The 19,185-nt window shown below is 36.4% G+C and overlaps 4 protein-coding genes across 7 annotated transcripts; 2 read left to right on the top strand and 2 right to left on the bottom strand.

Annotated features, from left to right (window-relative positions):
* Positions 1 to 2,426: 2,426 nt before the first annotated feature.
* On the top strand, positions 2,427 to 9,707 carry LOC122078208 (rhodanese-like domain-containing protein 11, chloroplastic). Of its 3 annotated transcripts, none has more exons than XM_042644095.1 (10): positions 2,427 to 2,712; positions 2,825 to 2,914; positions 5,502 to 5,609; positions 6,078 to 6,174; positions 6,638 to 6,707; positions 6,812 to 6,886; positions 8,154 to 8,241; positions 8,398 to 8,465; positions 9,179 to 9,251; positions 9,357 to 9,707. In XM_042644095.1, the coding sequence occupies exons 1-10, from the start codon at positions 2,554 to 2,556 to the stop codon at positions 9,435 to 9,437; spliced, it is 909 nt and encodes a 302-aa protein (XP_042500029.1). In that variant the 5' UTR covers positions 2,427 to 2,553; the 3' UTR covers positions 9,438 to 9,707. The 3 variants fall into 3 exon arrangements, with proteins under 3 accessions (XP_042500029.1, XP_042500028.1, XP_042500031.1); XM_042644094.1 differs by having other exon boundaries at positions 2,429 to 2,712; positions 2,822 to 2,914; XM_042644097.1 differs by having other exon boundaries at positions 2,432 to 2,712; positions 2,822 to 2,914; positions 6,638 to 6,677.
* A 3,215-nt stretch (positions 9,708 to 12,922) lies between these two features.
* LOC122078603 lies at positions 12,923 to 14,329 on the top strand. 2 transcript variants are annotated; one of them, XR_006140130.1, is made up of 2 exons: positions 12,923 to 13,058; positions 13,692 to 14,329. XR_006140130.1 is itself a non-coding variant. In XM_042644659.1 (2 exons), the coding sequence occupies exons 1-2, from the start codon at positions 13,012 to 13,014 to the stop codon at positions 14,076 to 14,078; spliced, it is 381 nt and encodes a 126-aa protein (XP_042500593.1). In that variant the 5' UTR covers positions 12,923 to 13,011; the 3' UTR covers positions 14,079 to 14,329. The 2 variants fall into 2 exon arrangements, 1 of the variants encoding a protein (XP_042500593.1); XM_042644659.1 differs by having other exon boundaries at positions 13,745 to 14,329.
* A 211-nt stretch (positions 14,330 to 14,540) lies between these two features.
* On the bottom strand, positions 14,541 to 15,996 carry LOC122078602. The gene is made up of 2 exons (XM_042644658.1): positions 15,072 to 15,996; positions 14,541 to 14,990 (listed from the first exon to the last, which is right to left on the bottom strand). Exons 1-2 carry the CDS (start codon positions 15,555 to 15,557, stop codon positions 14,790 to 14,792), a joined length of 687 nt encoding a protein of 228 aa, XP_042500592.1. The 5' UTR covers positions 15,558 to 15,996; the 3' UTR covers positions 14,541 to 14,789.
* A 240-nt stretch (positions 15,997 to 16,236) lies between these two features.
* Positions 16,237 to 19,185, bottom strand: LOC122078072. The gene is made up of 5 exons (XM_042643942.1): positions 19,105 to 19,185; positions 18,000 to 18,344; positions 17,715 to 17,894; positions 16,617 to 17,648; positions 16,237 to 16,514 (listed from the first exon to the last, which is right to left on the bottom strand). Exons 1-4 carry the CDS (start codon positions 19,183 to 19,185, stop codon positions 16,701 to 16,703), a joined length of 1,554 nt encoding a protein of 517 aa, XP_042499876.1. The 3' UTR covers positions 16,237 to 16,514; positions 16,617 to 16,700.

Genomic DNA, 19,185 nt, shown 5'->3' with positions numbered 1-19,185 from the left:
TCATTTCACACCATGAGTATGGAAACCAAATTCTTGATATTTAGATAGGGAAAAAAAAACATAAAATGAATAAAAAAAAAAAAGGTCCCTTGAGAAGACGTAGGTGTCAAGCAAACAAGGTGGGTATTTTATGCTCAATTATTATATATCTTTGTTGAATGTGATAATTGTTTGGAAGAAATTGGTAAACGCAATTCGAGCAGAAGAGATAACGTGGTCTCATTATTGTATATTATTTAAATAAATTAATAATAGTTAATGGGAGACGGTGAGGGGTAGTTGTGATGAACTTATACGAGATGGGCCAAATAATCGAAATAAGCCGTCAAGAGAATTCCAAATTTATCTAGCTATTGACAAATCAAATTCCGTTATAAAAAAATAATAAAAAAAAATGAAGGAGGTGCAGGAAAATATTACTTAATACATATATGAATTGAAACTTTTTTTTATTTAATATAAAATTATCTAATTTATAAGATACTATAAAAAGAAGTTCGTGAAGTCATCCACAGAATCCTTTTACCCATCTTGTCACATTCCACCCATGGATTTCATATTCTCTCTCCACGTTAAATGCCCCCTATTGGATGACTTTGTCACCTACGTTGCCTATTGGTATACTTTGACATTGTGGGAAACCTCCCCCCTCAATGATAATTACAAACATTTTAGAGCACCAAGGTGTCTTGTTGTATGGAAAACTTGTCATATTGCAGAATAATGGGATTCTAAAATAGTAGCATACCACTCGCAAATTATTGAATGATTGCATTAGTTAGACGATTGAGTTTCACTTTTATTTTTGGATAAACAATAATTCATTCAGATAGAAGACATGAGTTACACAAGGTTATAATGTTTATCGAAACAAGAAACCAAAGAGTAGAATATGGCAAATCCATTGTACATGTCATTAACGGAGTCTTCCATGATATCGGATGGGCAAAACCAATAACTTCCCTAAAAATACAGTTGTAAACATAATTTTCAATAATATGTGCAAATTCCTCTCTCACAATAAAAAGGGGTAGAAATGAACATAAGAGCAACGCATGCCAGACACAAAATATCACAATATGTATACAACCCAACACAAGTTAGACACGAAATATCACAGGCATTGACTTTCACTTCACCCATGACAAAAAAGGATTTCTTTCATCATAGATATTGAAATGAGGGAGAGTAATGTTGACTTTCTCAATAGGAAGAGGAACTTGGCATATTTTTTGGGACATTTACTTAGAAGTAAAGGCCAGTGTCTTTTCATTTTAAGGGTACCAGTATTAATCCGGTGCAGTTTATGTTTGACATAAAATTTATCTTATTTATAGTAATGAGGAAATGTAACAATAACCCAAAAGTGGAGGTCCTATCAAAAAAAAAAAAAAAAAGTGAATGAAGGGAAGGAGGAGAGATGCAACGGTAGCAAGATTGAGATCTTTTCTCTTCACCATTTGAAGTCAAAAAGCCTTCGCAGGGGAGCGTGGCAAATTTTTTGTTTTTTTTCATATATATTGTGGATCCTAGGTTCTTCTGTGTATATCTCCATTCATATATTACCATATGGTATATAATGAAGTATAATATAGATTGAACTCCTCTGTGATGCAACTCAGTGTCCGATGTGTATTTAACGGTTAGAAACGCCTTGGCATGGAGTCCAAGGTGATTGCACGTAGCCCAAGGCATTTTTGGGCATTGGATGCTATGTTGCGCCACAGAGAAGCCAAATCCAGTGTAATACCTAGTTCTACTAAAAAAAAAAAAACAACATAATACTTAATTTTTTTTCTTTTTTTTAATACGAAACATGATACTTAGTAAAGTGTAACTATTTGGTATAATCCTTTCTTTTTATCTCTCTCTTCTTTACTTGAAATGATCTTTCAACCTTTTATATATAAAATTGTTCCATCATATGTTATTGGTGTGTTTTTTACACTGTTTGCTTAGAGAATCCTTTCCCTTAAAAGAAGATAGAAAATTAAGTTTTTATTTTGTGATCATTTTATTGTTATGAAAATAATAGAAAATTCATTAATTTCACCTAAATTCATCTATATATATCTGAGTTTAATTGTTAAGAAATAAATAGAAAATAAATTAAATTTGAAGAAAGAGATAGACACAAAAATCAATCATAGTAACATTATGTCAATTTATCTCACTTTAAAATAATAAATAATTGAGAAAAAACTGTGTAAGACATGCGTGCACCTCCCTGTGTTTATTTATGAATTATTAGATCCCAGTTTGTCAGACTCGTTTTACTTAGATCTTCAAGTTTTAGTCTGGAGGGAGTAATACAAAGAAATCCTATGGATGGAAACGAATTTTATATTTAACATTTTTCATAAAATGATATATATTTATATATATATATATATATATATTTATATATTACCATTTCTTTTCAGAGGAAAGAGATTCCTTTATTTTTACTTCCATTTGCCCTTTTCGGGAAAATCTGAGACTAAGAGGATAAGTTCTTCAAAGGGCCGAAGAAAGAACTGTAGTCGTTCTGCGTCCGGCTTCTTCCTTCAAGAAATGAGAGCTCTTGGATTGCCGTCTCCAAATATACTCAATGGGTTTCATGGTTCTCAAAGTAAAGATCAAAGTAGGATTTTAGTGGGATCACGACGATATATCGATCTTTTGAAACCACCTTCCCTGAAACTCAATCACTGTTGCAGAAACCATCATCATGTAACCAAATCTATCTCAATTTTCTGTTGGCCCTTCCCCTTCCCCCTTCTGCAATAAGTTGATTATGAGCTTGTCTTTCTGAGATGGGTTTCTGTTTCTTGTGCTGCAGCAGTTCAGCATTCGAATGCAAGCAAATGGGGAAGATGACCCAGCAAGGCAGATGAAGGAGATGGCTGCAGCCAGGAAAAGATGGGAAGCACTGGTATTTGAAAACATCCCCCAGTTAACACATTGATTGCTTTTGGTAATTAACTACTTGGTTCTGAAATTAATCTTTGATTCATTAAACCTATTACCCACTTGCATTTCCGTTATCTAAACATCTTGGGTTGAGAAATACATTTACTTCACAAGTACAACACCCACCCCTCTTGGAAGTTGAAATCCTCTCGAAGTCCATGGAAACTGAGAACCCTTTAAGGTATTTAGTTTATAATCACTCTTATAACTTTTACTATCATGTGAAAGGCATTACTCTTTTCTTTACCCAAAAAAAAAGAAAAAGAAAAAAAGAAGGCATTACTCTTTTACCATATGTATCATCTTTACCTTAATTAAAATACGAAATTTAATTGGTGTGTCGAACGCCCTTTAGCTAGCCTTAAGTTACTTTGAATCCGCTGGGATTTGTCCAAGTTTAATATAGACAGCCAATTAGAGGGTGAGAGACAGGCTTTTAGATATTGTTTAACTAAAATTTGATTGTTTCCGGCTTATGGAATCTGGGCTGAGTGGATTTAATATATGATACGCAGAAGAGAGAACAGAATTGGAATTAAGAAAATTTGCAAGAAGATTTTTTTTTTTTTTTTTTTTCCCATTTAGTTGGAATAAGACTTAGTTGATTTGAGAGAGTTTTGACAATAGCTGCACTATGCAAAATGACCACTTAAAAGATACAGCTTCTATATAACACTACTCAACCTTATCCCAACTAAATGGGGTAGGCTACATGGATCCTTGCTCTCCAATCAGCTCTATTCGACATCATACTTGATACAAGGCTTAAGTTTTGCATGTCTTTCCTCACCACTTCTCCTAAGGTCATTTTAGGTCTACTCCTAGCTCTTTATAGTTCCTTCAATCTGAATAAAATCACGCTTTTGTGAACTTAGCCATGTCACCTCAAACAACTTTCTCATAGCTTATCATGAATCAGAGCTGCTCCCAAATCAACTTTAATATGATCATTCCGTACTTTATCCTTCTTAGTTTTACCACTCATCCATCTCAAAGTTCTCATCTCTGTTACACTGAGTTTATTCACATGATGCTTCTTAACTACCCAACATTCTACACCATACATCAAAGCTTATCATATGATTGTCTTATAAAATTTTCCTTTAAGTTTTAAAGGAATTCGTCGATCACATAACACTCCGGATGCACCTCTACACTTCATCTATCATATTTTAATTCTTTGTGAGACATCTACTTCTATATCACCTTATTTATTCATGATTGAACCCAGAAACCTAAAATAATCACTTTGTAGACCTCCCTTAAAGTTACACACCATATACTTTGTCTTCATTCTACTTATTTTGAAACCTTTTGATTATAAGGTTGATCTCCACAACTCCAACTTGGCTTTAATCCCTATTTTTATCTCATCTACCGAAACAATATCATCAGCAAAAAGCTTACACCAAAAAACCTCATCTTGAAAGTCTCTGGTTATTTCATCCATGATAAGCGCAAATAAATAAGGGCTTAAAGTTGATCCTTAATGTAACCCAATTGTAATTGGAAATTTACTACCCTAACCCCCCCCCCATAGTTCTTACACTAGTCACCACACTATAATACATTTTTTTAATTATGTCCACATATTTATTTGAAATGCTTCTCTTCTCTAGTATTGGCTAGATTAACTCTCTAGGGACTGTCATAAGCTTTTTCTTGGCCAATAAAGACCATATGGAGATCCTTCTTTCAATTTTATGTAAAATTCTAGGTAAGAAATTAGTCCGATTACCAGGGTTCAAAGAATAATTTAATCAAATAAACAAACGATGGAACGGATGCACCTTAGTCGCCTTGGCAAGCACCTTGGACGCCTTGTTTTTGTGTCCCTCTCCACTGCCTTGGGTTGCCTAGACGCCATGACAACTATGGCCTGTAGTGATATGGTTTGACAGTTTCTTATCGGAAAACCATAGTTTTATACAGATCAAGTGCCTACTGCTGGTTCAGATTTATTCCAATCAAATATTTATAATAAAATAAAAAACAGCAGTCATTGGTTTGAAATATTTTTGTGATAAAGAGATCAGAAAAACTCAATTGAATTTGGTAAAACTTGTTACTTAAAATCTCATAATGTTGGAATTTTTCTACTTTTCTCCTATTCTCCTTCAGGCCTATACAAGATTTTCATTTATCACTCAACTTGTTACTTAGGTTCTATGAACAATAACACTTGTTCTAAGGATGACAAAACTAACTGAGGTACTGAATCCTGTCATGGAAGACTTGACTTTGTGAATCGAGTCACTCTTTGAAATTGGTTAGGAGAGTTGGCTTGGGGTGGCTACACATCTGTATTGGATTTTTTCATGAAATTAGGTTGAGTATGGTTTGATATGACGATTTATGTAAGTTTATGCTGTTGGTGGCGGCGTTTCTTGCTTAGTGGCTCAAGCAAGATTGCTGGACCATTAGACCTGTAGCTTTAGCATGTGTTGGCTGCCCTGATAAAAATTTGAATGTCATACTATGAATGTTTTGCTCACGGCTCCCCATATTTGCTGAAGTAGTTTTCTTACCATTTTGCCTGCTTATTTTAGATTAGGGAAGAAAAAGTGAAGGTCCTGGCACCAAGGGAGGCTGGGTATGCAATTCAACTCTCTAACAAAACCCTGCTTGACGTTCGTCCCTCTATGGAGCATAAAAAGGTGAGTGAATCTCTCTATGTGGATCAAAATTCAAAATCAATATAATATAAGTGTGAGGAAATCTTGCTTATCTGACTCACTTGAGTTATCTTGAAAGTGGAACTCATTGTCTTGTTGTTTCTATCTGTGGATTTCATTTTTGTAGTGAACTTCCTGCTTCATTGCATTCTGTGGTAAATTTTATTCAGTATGTTTTATTTTCCTCCTCATGCCATCTAATTCAATCCTTTGTTCAGGCAAAAATTATTGTTTCATGAACGGAATTGTGATTCTTGTTAGACCTTGATGCTTCCTCCTGTAACTTGTAATTCACTAATCATGTAAAAAATGTCTTTTTTTGCAAAAATACGAATTGATAAGAAGTTTTTTTCCTTCTTTTTTTTTTTTGGTTTTTTGTTCTTGTTTTCGTTTATTTGTTTGCGTAAATAGTAATATTGCAATGACACTTGTGTTTTTCATGTTTGGCAGGCATGGGTTAACGGCTCTACCTGGATTCCTATCTTCGATGTTGATAACACATTTGATGTTGGGACACTTTCCAGAAAGATTACAAATTTCATGATGGGTATCATACTAAATGTGCTAGCTTTCATTTTTCAGTGGTTTAAACATCTATGCTAGTAATATACTTCAGGTTCATGTGGTCTAAGGAATAACACTTGGGTATTCCAAAATTGATACTGAGGTGATTTTGTCACCAAGAAAAGGTGAGGTACCATAGCTCTGAAGGCTGAGCTTTTAGCAACCTAAAATTTGTACGAAGTCCACTGTCTACACTTGTTTGCTCTTAGGTCTTGCATTCTCCCAGTTCATCAATTATCAGACTACCACATTTTAGGCTGACTTTATTTTGAAGTGTCAAATTTTCTTGTATTTTCTCAAACAAGTGGACACAGACACAAACACATCAGAGATCTTGGTTGAATTATCAAACATTGAATGACTTGCTGGATACTTCTGGCAGAAGAAAATAGGAAGCATGTAACGGAATCTCAGTTCCTCTTCTCTGTTCTTTTTCATTTGTGTAGGAGGTTGGTGGAGTGGTGTACCAACATTGTCGTATGATAAGTACGTAAGAAGATACATTATTTCATCCAGTTTTTTTTTGTGTGTGTGTGTGTGAGAGAGAGAGATTTTTTTTGTACGTTGTTTTGTTTTCATTAAATATTTTGAATTAAACATATCATGCCACTTTCCAACAGACAATTCATCTCGAAGGTCAATGAGCAGTTTCAAAAAGATACTGACCTTATTGTTGCATGCCAGAAGGGATTGAGGTGTGCTTTTCTTCTTAAGTTTTGTTTGAACAGATATAATTGCTAGTGTTAGAGATAACTGCATTTAAGATGCTTGGTAATCATAGAAGTTAGTGTGACTTCCCTGATTGTTGTGTTCTCTTATGTGATGGACAGTCATGGGACACCTTTAACTAAATTGTAAGTTCAGAGGAACCGATCTTTTGAACATCTGTTGGTCCCAGAACATTGTCTGCACCCTGTAATCAAGGTTTTATGTGGTTTAAACATTCTGGAAGGAGGAAAGTAAGGGAATAATATAAGAAAAGTATTGAAGCAGAACTAGTTTCTTAGAGCAATGGTGAAAGGTTTGGGCTGCCAGAGCAAATTCCCAGGTTCAAGTCTTGAGGGCGGCCATTTTGCCAAAAAAAAAGGGCCAAAGCTCAAAGGTTAGGACCGACTCCAAACTCACCCCTCCCAGGACCCTACATTTGCGGGATCAGCACTGGGTAATGGTCCTTTTATTAAAGCAGAACTAGTTCTCCGGTCATCTTGCCGTAGGGAGAAGTTTGTCATCACTTGTCTTGTTGTGGGACATTCTGTGGTTTAAATTTTACACCCATATGGAATCTCACATCTGCTGTCAGAAAAATGTTTCACATCAGGGGTCTTGTACATGTTACTGCACACAGCGACAACAAACTCAGCCTTATCTCAACGTAATGGGTCGGCTGCATTGATCCAAACAAAACAAAGTTAGGAAAACTGAGGTCTAAACAGAAAAAGTTGGATGAAGAGATGAGAAAAGAGGGATAGGAAATGAGATGAATAATGAAAAGTGAGAAATGACAAATGACAGATGAAAAATGAAAGATGAAAGTAAGAGGAAAGAGGCAAAACCCAGCATGTCAGGATAATCTCAGCTAAATGGGTCGGCTACTTGGATCCTTGTTTTCCAATAGGCTCTATGTTACTGCTCACAATATGGAAAATATTTAAGGATGCATATGTGCTTCAAGTGCCTGTAAATAATAAACAAGACTCTGCACCTAAGTTAGGCTTGCAGCATATAAAATTATGGGAAAAGGTTCTCTAAACCTAAGGCATTTCCCACGCCTACACACATTCCCATATTTTATTCATTTATTTAAGTAGAGAGAAAATGGGAAAATGTGTAGGCGTAGGGTGCGCCTTAGGCTCAGAGAGCCTTTTCCCTAAAATTATTTCACAGGCATTGTTGTGATGTTATATTTGTTGGTGTTTCCTTTGTACTTCCTCTTGCTTCAAGCTCAATATATGCATCTGGCAGGTCTCTTGCTGCATGTGAGCAATTGTACAATGCAGGCTATCGAAACCTTTTTTGGGTTCAAGGTGGTTTAGAGGCTGCTGAAGAAGAAGTAAGATTGTTCATTATTTGACAACCCAAAATTTTCTGTTTTGTGGTCTGTTATGTAACTTCGGTTTGTCTTCATTGCTTAATTTATAAATGCTTTTTCTAACACTAATCCAAAATTGAGTATTTCAATGTGAGAAATGCCTTTCTTGTGATGTAGGATCTAGAGAGGGAAGGTCCGCAGCCTTTCAAGTTTGCTGGGATTGGTGGGGTTTCTGAGTTCCTAGGGTAATTATATCTCATCACATTGGTTTTCTTTCTAATATTTTTGCAGAAGAAATGTTGGTGTTCTTCAAGGGTACAGTTAATGTTCATGAAAGTTGGTGAACTCTATAAAGTTCACTGATTGCCATGTTGCAGGAAATGGTGAACATAGGTGGGATCCATGTTATAAGGAAAATGCAGCCATCTTATTTTTCGAGTCTAATTCCAATAGGATTTTTTGGTAGGGTCAAAACAAGGCTCAAATATATACCAAATTACAGGAATGCCAAAACCCTCCGTTATGTAACAATAGAGATGGCATGTTTGTATTTTTTTAAACCTTTAACTCGTTTTTCATCTAAGTAGCATGCTTATTTTGGATTGAAGTTTGACCGATAAGATGGGTAGGGATCCTTATACCATGGAACATCCAATGTCTAGTACACCTATGTTCGACTTGTTAAGACCCATAAAATGGGTGGTCCACCACTTGCATTTATGGTACATGCATAGAAAAGCTGTTTATTAGTTCTATTTACAGTTTATTGTTATGTGAATTCATTAGATCAACCATCTTTCAATATGTCGCTCACCATAGTAAATTAAAGCTATCCCTAGACGTGTCTCCAATCTGGATGGTGGCATCACTTTCAGATACTTTCTTTTACAATATCATTTTACCATATAATGGTTTTATCAAACAGTCTGTTCACCATCAATTTCCTCATTGTTGTCAGTTGGACCGATCAACAACGAGCTGCTGCTGCCAAGGAAAACTGGACTTATCGATTAGTTTTCTCTGCACGTCTAGTACGAGTCTGGCCGACAGTTTGTGTTGATACCACCTACTTAATGAAGGCTTAATAGGTTTACTCTCTCTAACAATTCGAACATCTATGTTTTTTTTTTTTACAGGTCGGACTTTTTATCTTAGCAGATGCCCTGTTTATTGGGGCTCAGCAAGTCGGTCACTATCTTCACGACTTGAGGTCTTAGTGAGACATTGAAGCTCAAGGTTGGAACTATCTTAATCAAAGCACTTGACTTCTAAGAGGTGATTGTTTCCTAGTTTTGAATCACTTGATGGCCACCAGATATTCTTTTGAAATGCAATTCGTGAGTCTGAGGATCATACATCTCTTGTGCTTCTGTTTTTAAAGTACGACTTCCCTGCCCCTGAATTGATCTTCAAGTTTTTCACCTCATTATGTGTAATAGCAGATTTTTTTCAACTATATTTAGTTCAGCTGTGCTATCTTTTTGCAATTCTGGATTTCTGCTGCTCAATAATGGCTCTGTTTTTCTATTATTCATTGATTTTTGTTTAATTTAGCAACCTCTTTATTCTTCTTAACAAGTAACCTGTACGCTAACCCACCTTACAGAAATTTTTTGGCATCAAATGGTAATCAGATAACTTCATTTGAAGAAAGTGGAAGTCAACTCAAGATCAGCTGACTTCAATTGTTTATCCACCCCTAGTTAATTTAATAGGAACTGTCTTATTTGTAAAGAAGCAACATTATGATTCAAAGAACCAAAGATTAAGTGGGTTCAAGCTGGCCAAACATTTTGGATCTTAATGAGATTGAGTGTGGAACTTGTAAAGGTGAGGCAGTATATCCCTTAGAACAACAGCCTAGTGTGTAGTGAGTATTCAGTTTTTGGTTTACTTTGGCGTCAAGGAATGTGGTATCAAATAGCAATCCCCAAAGAAGGGTTTGGTTGACAAGGAAGGAGCTCAAAAGTTTGAGACTTATGATGATTCCATGGTCAAGCTGAATAGCTTTTAATCCACATGGTATAACATAACTTGTCGTGAAGGTCAAGGAATTCTTGCAGAAGAAGGGTTAGATCCTCTCAAGCCGTTGGGACACCCAATGCACATCTATCACCATTTTAATAAACGATGCAGAAAAGGGTAATGAGATTGATCTGCAAGAGGCTCAACGAACTTTTGAAATAGCTGAAGTTAACATGAGTAGAGCCGAAAGAAAGAGAAACAATTGAGGCAAATTTAGCTTTCAGACGGGCTAGGCCGCGAGTAGAGGCTATCAAGCAATTTCGTACTACTTGGTGTGTCTGATAATTAAAAGAAGTTCCGTTTATATACCTGTATCCGCGATTAAATACAATCAATGATTCTGGCACACAAAAAAAAGACGTTATTTCTAAGCATACTAATCCTTAGCGGAAGGAGATAGAAAGCTATGAGTCGATCATGAAAATATTTATCTTGAACAAGATAGTTTCTACATGATAAATATCTTTCACAAACGCAATGGCTATAGCTCAGTTAGGTAGAGCACCTTGTTTATATGCGTGCCAATGTTTTTCAAGGGAATCCATCATGTAATCAACAAAATTGATCTTATTAAGAAATCAATGTCTTACTCTATGAATTTGAGAGAATAAGAGAACAATAGCCTGGCAAAAAATTAATTCGGACTCAGGCACACAACCCAAAACATGGGCACGTCCTCCCCATGGCTAGAAAGGATCTAAGTTCAGGCGAGATTTCCCGTGGGCCATCATTTGATGAGTTACATGGAGGGGTGATATGGCAAATTACCAATTAGATAGGTAGCATACCCTTAGGTCTAGCCAGTTATCAAATTTTAAGTCTTACTTAAGCCGTATGAATCATCATATATCAACATTAATCCTTTTATCATTAGCAGGTCAACCAATGGAAAAACTTTGCGTAAGTTGGTTTTTAAAATAATTTTCACATTTTTATATGTCACGTGAGAAAGCAATTAATTATTAACCTTTTTTTTTTTATAATGAAAAACAAAAACTTAATTAAATAAAACATGTTCAACTTCTGTTTTGTTAGGACTTACCATCCTATCAGATCTAGCTTTCTAGTCCTATCTTTTGATATACAAGCAGAGGAGAAAGATTCCGTAAATAAGTATCCCGAAGGACTGGAGATACTCTGCCCTTGAACCTAAGGGTTTAGCAGCCAAAATCGTTTTAGAGCCCCATGAAGGAGAAAATGAATCTTTTGTATATGCTTTCTTTTACATTTTCATTGGCTCTTGCGCATACCATACTCTCCCCCCATAAGAAACCCTTTCCCCTTTTTTTCCATTAAAGGTTTTGTGCATGGTTATGCTAGTATGTTGTACATGATTGTCACTTCACCCATCAGACAAAGGAAAGAAAGTATATAATATCATTTGTCTCTATTGGATAAGGGGCAAAGCATCAAAAATTTATATATATATATATATATATATATATGACCATGCACAAAATCGAAGCCTATTCGAAATATTAATTTCAATTAAAATAAAAGAGTGGGTTCCCCATGATGCTAGTGCGGGGAGAAATTTGCACACCACACCAATGGTAGTGTAGAAAATGGTGTCATCTGCATGGGGGCCATATGGTTCCAAAGACTTAGAACAAAAGAGTGTGTGTGAGTTTGTAGCCCCACATCTCATCATGTGAGAACATAGATGCTAGAATTTGCATTCCATCATTATGCATTTTTTTTTTTTTGACAAAAAAAGATAAAATATTAAACATTAGCATCATAGTTCCTATTTCTGGTCGGATTGAAATATTTTCATGGGATACACCTTCGAACATGCAATTTCTCTTTCACATAAATTATTTATTATTTTTACTCTCATATTTTAAATATTCTTTTTAATGCAAGATCCATACTAAGACAAGATAAGTGACACCTTGGTTAACAAAAAAAAAAAAAAAAAATTAGATAAGTGACCCATTAGAGTCAGTGAAGGGGCCATTAAGCTACACTTATTACTAACTACTAACCTACAACTTCTACTATATTTCAAGAAGATGAGGGTTAGGAGAATCGAACAAACAATTTCCCCCTGAACTTTTACAAATAATGAGAGTCCAATTGCCTAGTTACCTGCCTCCGAGCTAGAAGCTTATTTTAAATATGTAAGTCGCATCCCCTGTGTGTGTGTGTTTTTTTTTTAAATAAGTATTGGTGTGGCGTACAAGTTCATCCCCAGGACCCCACATATATGTAATTATTCATAGACCTCGGGTGACGTGAAGTTGGTCTCATGGAATCACTTCCCCCCAGGAAGTAGGAAACAGGAAAAAGAATCATGCAACAAAGCCTTGTAGGAATAAAAGAAAACAGTTGGAGTAATACAGACGCAACGACAAGTTATCCTAATGCAACTACTGTTGGTGACAAATAAATTTGTCACGAGGAATATTTTTTTGAATATTTAGAAAAGGGTAAACTTCACTCCCCTCCCCTAAGCTAAGGTGAAATATCAACTGAACCCATCACCTTTGCGAAAATATCACTCTCCTCCCCTACAAGATAAAGATGCTATCTAACAGTCTCAACCGTTAGTTTTGGTTGTTAAGTCAAGTTAATTTTTTTCATAATCTCTAAAATACCCCCTATTTATTTAATACCTAAGCTACCCTCATCTTAAGTGAAAACCCATTTCTTTCCCTCTCTCTCTTTCCCCCTGAAAATCGCGAGGAACCCCAAGTGCGATTGAAGCTGCTTGAAGGAGAAGGAGAAGGAAGCAACTGGTAGCTGAATCGTCCTTTGAAAATCATGAGGAGCCCTTCAAGTTCTTGCGATTTGGTGCCTATACTCTGCAGGTAACACCCATTCACTGAATCGTCTTCAATGGCTTCTTATTTATTTATTTATTATTATTATTATTTTTTTTGTAATTTTGGGAGGGTGGTCTTGAGCAATGTTCTTGTTCATGAGTTTCCTGTAAAGAAGATAGTTGGGATTTGTTTGAGAAGAAGGTATGTATAGCTCCCTGGCCGCGAGCACAGTACCACCACCACCACCACAACACAGTTTGCCATCCGTTTCCCTCCAGAGTTGGCTGTCCTTGGAAAAGAAATGGTTAGAAAATGTGGAGGAATCCTGTCTAATTCTAGAATTGGCAAATCTGTTGTCCAGAGTGTATCCAACCACTGAGGAGTGGTCATGTGTGCTCCATGGCACAGATACACATCTCGGTGATCAAGACAAAAAACCTTGGTCTAAATTGTCATACACTGTTGATGACATCCTTCCTCTACATGTGAAACAGTTCTTGCATCTCTTTCATGCAGGAACCGATATCCCTGAATATTGATATCAATTTGATCCTTGATAATTGTTTCTAAGCCTTGTCATGGCTAGGAATGAAAGGGGTTTAAGTAGTTGTATAGTCTAAGGGTGTCAATTTGGTACTTTAAAGTATAACTGAAAAATGATAAATGTCATTTGACTAGGTAACCAAATGTGATTTTCATTCCTGATATTTGCATATAAATGTCACTTCAAGTGTCAGTTGGAGCAAGTCTGATGCACTGAAATACAAACGTGTAAGGTGTAGATGCAATCGAAAAGCTGTCATTAGGATCTCTAAGACAAATGATAATCCGAATAGACTCTTTCATAGCTGTCCAGACTTGAATGAATGTAAATTCTTTGCTTGGTGTGATCCCATTAATGCACTAGTCGACTTACCTAATAGAGAAGTACCAGCAAACACCCTCATTTGTAACTTGCTTGAGTTGCAAGCGGAGGTACGAGGTTTGGTAGAACAGGTCCGTGGCCTGCAAGTCGGGATTCGTGAGGTGTGGGAGGAGTTGCGAGTCTTGCGAGAGGTCGTATGAGGGTTGCAACAAGAGTTTGGAATTGAGAAGTTTAGATTGGATGAGATAGAGAAGTTGACAACATCAATCAAGCTCGTGTGTCAATTTGTAGTTGTTTTCTTTGTGGGAGTACTTGTAACTATTTGTATGGTAATATTGTGACAGTATTAGAGTACTTGTAACCTAACTATTTTGTATGGGTAAAATAGTGTGATAGTATTAGAGTACTTGTAACCATTCCTCTTTAATGAATTGCTTCTTTGTTACCAGAATTAAATGTTTTAAGTTGATAAGCATTAGGTAGAATGAACTTGATAATCCTCAAGTGGAATCTTTGCATGTCATCATTGCTTTGTCATACCAGGCCACTATATTTTGACATTCAAAAAAAAAAAAATAATAATAATAATAATAATAATAGCATTTTGCCACTATATTTGACATTCCAAAATGTGCCTAATAATGCAATAAAAAATGAACATATAAATTTAACATGTCTAATAAACATATAAGTTTAATATCTCCCAAAAAACATCAAAAACCACATCAGCCAATGATTCAAGAATTGATACCAAGTTTCATATCTCTAAAAAAAAATCAAAAACACATCAGCCAATGACTGGTGCCATCCACCTACTTAAGGAATACAATAACGCTAAAAAAAGATTACAAAGTGATATCCCATCCCATCCCAAGCTTATGTTCAATCCCATTTGAAAGCCTTCAACCTTCTCAGTGTGCTCCAGATGTACTCCCTTCTTTCCTCGCCTTTTTCCGCGCTTTTTGTGCTTTTCTTTTCTCTTCTTTTAATTTCAACTGTGCTTTGGTCTTCAATTGTATGTTCACTTCAGTAGTGGTAGAGGAAGCTTGTGACCTGGTCAACATCTGTGAATTGTTGATGGTAGATTGACTTCCCATACTTCTCTCCTTCCTCTGCACAAACCAAAAAGACAACATGATTAGTAACATGCAACTATAAGTTAGTTATACTTATTGTAGAAATAAACCTAATACCTTTGTCCCTACTGTCTTCCCAGAAGAAGCAGCTTTGTCTTTCCCTGGGGCTCCTTTACATCTCCTCACATTGTGATCAGTCGACTTGCATCTAGTACACCGGATAGTATGGGATCTTCTTCTGAACTGTCCTGATGGTTCTTCATCTGGGTCCTTTCTCCTACACTTAGTTAGTTTACCAACCAACATTTTTAAAGGTGGAGGTTGAACAATCCTCATCATATGTTCCTCCTTCAACTCATCTAGACCAGGCATTGCATGAATAATGTCCTTGTAAACTGTCATGTACTTTGCCACACTATAGTACGGATCATAATACTTTTCCAATCTCTCTCTCTTGTATCTTACACAAGCGGCTGCATGCTTGCATGGCAGTCCAGAACAATCCCAAACTCTATAGGTACAAGTATGCTTCCTTAAATCTACCACATATCTCCCATCACTATCTGTGACTTCAAATTCATCTATTCCAGCAATAAGGACCATGCACCCCCTAGCTTCAGTGGCCACCACATCCAATTTAGTCTTGATTTTGGGTGTGACTCTACCCTTAAGCTACATCCCAATTGATATATTTGTTGCATCTTCTTCATCAGTTGCTTCTTGATCTCATCAATCAAAATCAGGATTGGTTTTCCTCCGTACGGTCCAATCGACTGGTTAAATGATTCTGTCATATTATTAGTGATATAATCAGATTTACAGCTGAAATCAAAGGCATGCCTTGCCCACAAATTTGGAGGATTCCTACTCAGCCAATCAAAAGCTTCCTTCTTGGTGGCTTTCATGTCATTCATTGTGTTAGATCAAACACCAAGAAACACGAATAAAGAGAGATAATAGATCCGTACGGCACAGAGATTTAACGAGGTTCACACACCAGGGTGGTGTGCTACGTCCTCGGGCGAAGAAGAAGATGATTCACTATGCAGAAGAAAGATTACACCCTAGCAGCGGCGAAGAAGAACTCGCCCTGAAACCCTAGCTTCGTGAAAACCCTAGAATACAATGACTCTCAACAAGCAACAGTACATTATATATATATTCCAAATAGCGATTCGACCCATCGGGTCGCAGTCGATCCGGTCAAACCATACTACGCCCCCGCACCCCCATACGAGATACGAGATCAGTGATGGGCTCCGGGCTTGGGCCTATCGGCCCAAGCCCTCTGCTTCCATCACAGATCTCAGAAAAATTCCCATTCGGGTCGCCACCAAAATATGTCGGATTGGGTCAATCTTCAAAACGGGTCAAGAATTCGAGACAAACTTAACACATTGCTTTGTCAAAGTAAAACTGACTTGATGTCTTTGCTGCTTTCCAAAAGTGCTCTCTCAACAATACTCCAGGATGTAGTGACTTGAAATTGGCATATAGATGTCTAGTACACCATCTGTGATGAGATCCCGGGAATGTATTGGATATAGCATCACATAGTCCCTATAACATACAAACAAATAAGAAAAAAATTTAGTGATTACTAATCATGATATTGATTATATGAATATACTAAAACTGAATTGGGAATACATGTTACCATACCTTCTGTTTGTCAAACATGAAAGTGATGAGTTTGACATAATTGGTTGTATTCAGCATGGCATACAAATTGCTGAGGAAGAAATTTCAACTCTCTTTACATTCACATTCTACCACACCATATGCAATTGGGAACAATCCTGTATTCCCATCAACAGTCACTGCTACCAACAAAACACCTCCATATGTCCCCTTTAGATGACAACCATCTACCACAATGAAGGGTCTGCACCCATTCAAAAAGCCATCTACACATGCCTTAAAGCTAACAAATTGCCTTTTAAACACAAGGGGATCTGACATTATGGTCCTCTCATAAAACTGGAGTTTGAACATACTCCCTGGGTTTCTTTCCAATATCATTTCACCATATGCAGGTAGCCTGGCATATGACTTGGAATGGTTGCCTTCATTCAGCACACTTGCTCTCTTCTTGGCTCTGTACAATGTCTGGTAAGGGACATTGATCCTGTAATTATCCATGAAATATGCATTCATTGCATCAGTATTCATGTCTGGGTCTGCCCTTAGCTGTGCTGCAAGATGGGAAGCTACCCATGTGGATGTAACATTTTTGCTTTGATCAACTCTCCCACAACAGTGCTTATTACACATTGATTTGATCATAAATGTAGCTCCAAAATCACAAGGTGAAGCAAAGATGCTCCATGTACATCCTTCTGAGGCACACACGGCTCTTAGTCTGGTTTTCTCATTCTTAACCCTCAAAATTTGAAAGCCTTCTTGAATTACATGGTCCCTAAGTACAGACCTGAAGTGATTAACATCATCAAAAACCATTCCAATCTCTAATTTATTTTTCTTAGTACCAACAGAACTAACATTCTCAACATATGGTTTGTAAAATTCATCAGAATCATAATCAGACCAACTATCATGCACATCATTTACATTATTACCTGACTGATCCCTTCTTACATCATCCTGCAGGTCAGATAAATGCTCTTTTTCTGGCTCAAGTTCCTGATCACTATCAGTATCTTCCAAGCTATTTTCATCTTCACCATTTAATCTCTAGTCCTTGTCACTCTCTTCATTACAGTCATTATCACTTATCATTTCAATTCCACCACTAGTAACTGTATTTTTATCAGTTTCAATTCCACCAGTTCCTTTACTACTGGAAGGCTTAAAGGATTCCCCACCACTTCTCTGTTGATGCTTCCTTCTGCTACCACCCCTCATCTGTTCTTGCTGTACATTAGAACCATACACAATTTGACTTTGTTGGATAATAGTACCAACACCATCTTGACTTTGCTGTATATCCTCACCAAACCCAGTCTAACTTTGTTGGATAATAGTACCAACACCAACTATAGCATCATCATCTTTTTTAACCAGCTAACCAGTTAATGCATTTACTGTGTATTTTCCAAATGGTCTTTCATCAACATACAGATCATATACATATAAGTTAATGTAATCAACTTGTAAATTCAATTCAAACAACTGAACCACAACTTCATCCTTATTAACCTCCAGATCCTGATTATTTGGAAGTATGCACTTCACCTTAAATCTCACATTATGGCCTATGGGGACATGCCTGGTAACAGTATTATATATGTCGGTCACCATGTCTCTGTAACAATACTCATCTGGATCCACCACTGTAAGCTTCGAGGTGTTTGCATTGTAGTGATAATATATTCCTACCCTTATCTCCATAACAGAACAGAAGTAGATCTTTCCAAGTGGTCCTGCCAACTACAACAATATAGAAAGTTGAGAGATAACTACAACAATATAGAAAGCTGAGTGATTAAAAGAGAAAAAAATAAATAAATAAAAAGAGCTGAGCAAATTAGGAACAAGCATGTACAGTTCAATAAGGTATAGTAAAAGTGATTTAAGAAAAAAAGAAAGGGTAAATCAGTAAGGTATAGTACTGTATTGTATTATCTTGAATAAGAGGGATGATTGGATGAAGAAAGATTCAGGACTTCCAGGTACATGGAGTGATGGAGAAAAGCTGATAAAAGCTTTCTCGTATGTACATTTGAATTACTTGCAGGCCAAGGTTGGCTTTATCTTTTAGTCAGTTAATGTGATATATAGTATGACCTCCGCTAGCCAACCATATCTCTATATCATATTCCTTCTGGTCAGTCAACCTTACTTACAGTGAAGTTTCCCTCTTCTTCTAGGTAATTTCAGGGAAGGTTCTTTTATCTCTACAAAAAAAGTCATTTTTGGCAATAGTTTTCTTCTTAACCACATTCTCTATTTCTTATTGTGGTTGATTTTTTATGAGTGTGATATCCTTGTCAAATGAACTGGTCTTCATTTGTCCATATCTTGGATGTCAAGGAAGCTTGACCATGAATAACAGAAAAAATTCTAGACTAAGGTGTTTGGTTCTCCACCCCCTTTTTTCCTGTTTGATGCTCCAGCTCACAAAAAGGGTTTAATAGGATTAATTAAAAAAAAAAAAATTAAGGCATTTCCTTGAAGGGAATTAACTTACCTGGTGAGATGTGTGAAGAAGCCTAAGGAATGAAATTGAAAACCTCCAGCTATATGGAACTGATTCATCAGGTAAGATCAT

This window comes from Macadamia integrifolia, chromosome 5 (genome assembly GCF_013358625.1).
Source record: "Macadamia integrifolia cultivar HAES 741 chromosome 5, SCU_Mint_v3, whole genome shotgun sequence".
NCBI classification, from domain to species: Eukaryota; Viridiplantae; Streptophyta; class Magnoliopsida; order Proteales; family Proteaceae; genus Macadamia; species Macadamia integrifolia.
This window is presented reverse-complemented; position numbering and strand designations above follow the sequence as displayed.

Coding starts and splice junctions, on each gene's coding strand:
- LOC122078072 (XM_042643942.1), bottom strand. CDS start 19,185: ATGATCTTACCTGATGAATCAGTTCCATATAGCTGGAGGTTTTCAATT. Junction 18,345..19,104: donor TTCTTCACACATCTCACCAG/GTAAGTTAATTC, acceptor ATATTGTTGTAG/TTGGCAGGACCACTTGGAAA. Junction 17,649..17,714: donor TTGAAACTGATAAAAATACA/GTTACTAGTGGT, acceptor GACAAGGACTAG/AGATTAAATGGTGAAGATGA.
- LOC122078603 (XM_042644659.1), top strand. CDS start 13,012: ATGAGGAGCCCTTCAAGTTCTTGCGATTTGGTGCCTATACTCTGCAG. Junction 13,059..13,744: donor TTGGTGCCTATACTCTGCAG/GTAACACCCATT, acceptor TGTCACTTCAAG/TGTCAGTTGGAGCAAGTCTG.
- LOC122078602 (XM_042644658.1), bottom strand. CDS start 15,557: ATGGTCCTTATTGCTGGAATAGATGAATTTGAAGTCACAGATAGTGAT. Junction 14,991..15,071: donor GGAAGACAGTAGGGACAAAG/GTATTAGGTTTA, acceptor TGGTTTGTGCAG/AGGAAGGAGAGAAGTATGGG.
- LOC122078208 (XM_042644094.1), top strand. CDS start 2,554: ATGAGAGCTCTTGGATTGCCGTCTCCAAATATACTCAATGGGTTTCAT. Junction 6,708..6,811: donor AGATACATTATTTCATCCAG/TTTTTTTTTGTG, acceptor ACTTTCCAACAG/ACAATTCATCTCGAAGGTCA. Junction 8,242..8,397: donor TAGAGGCTGCTGAAGAAGAA/GTAAGATTGTTC, acceptor CTTGTGATGTAG/GATCTAGAGAGGGAAGGTCC.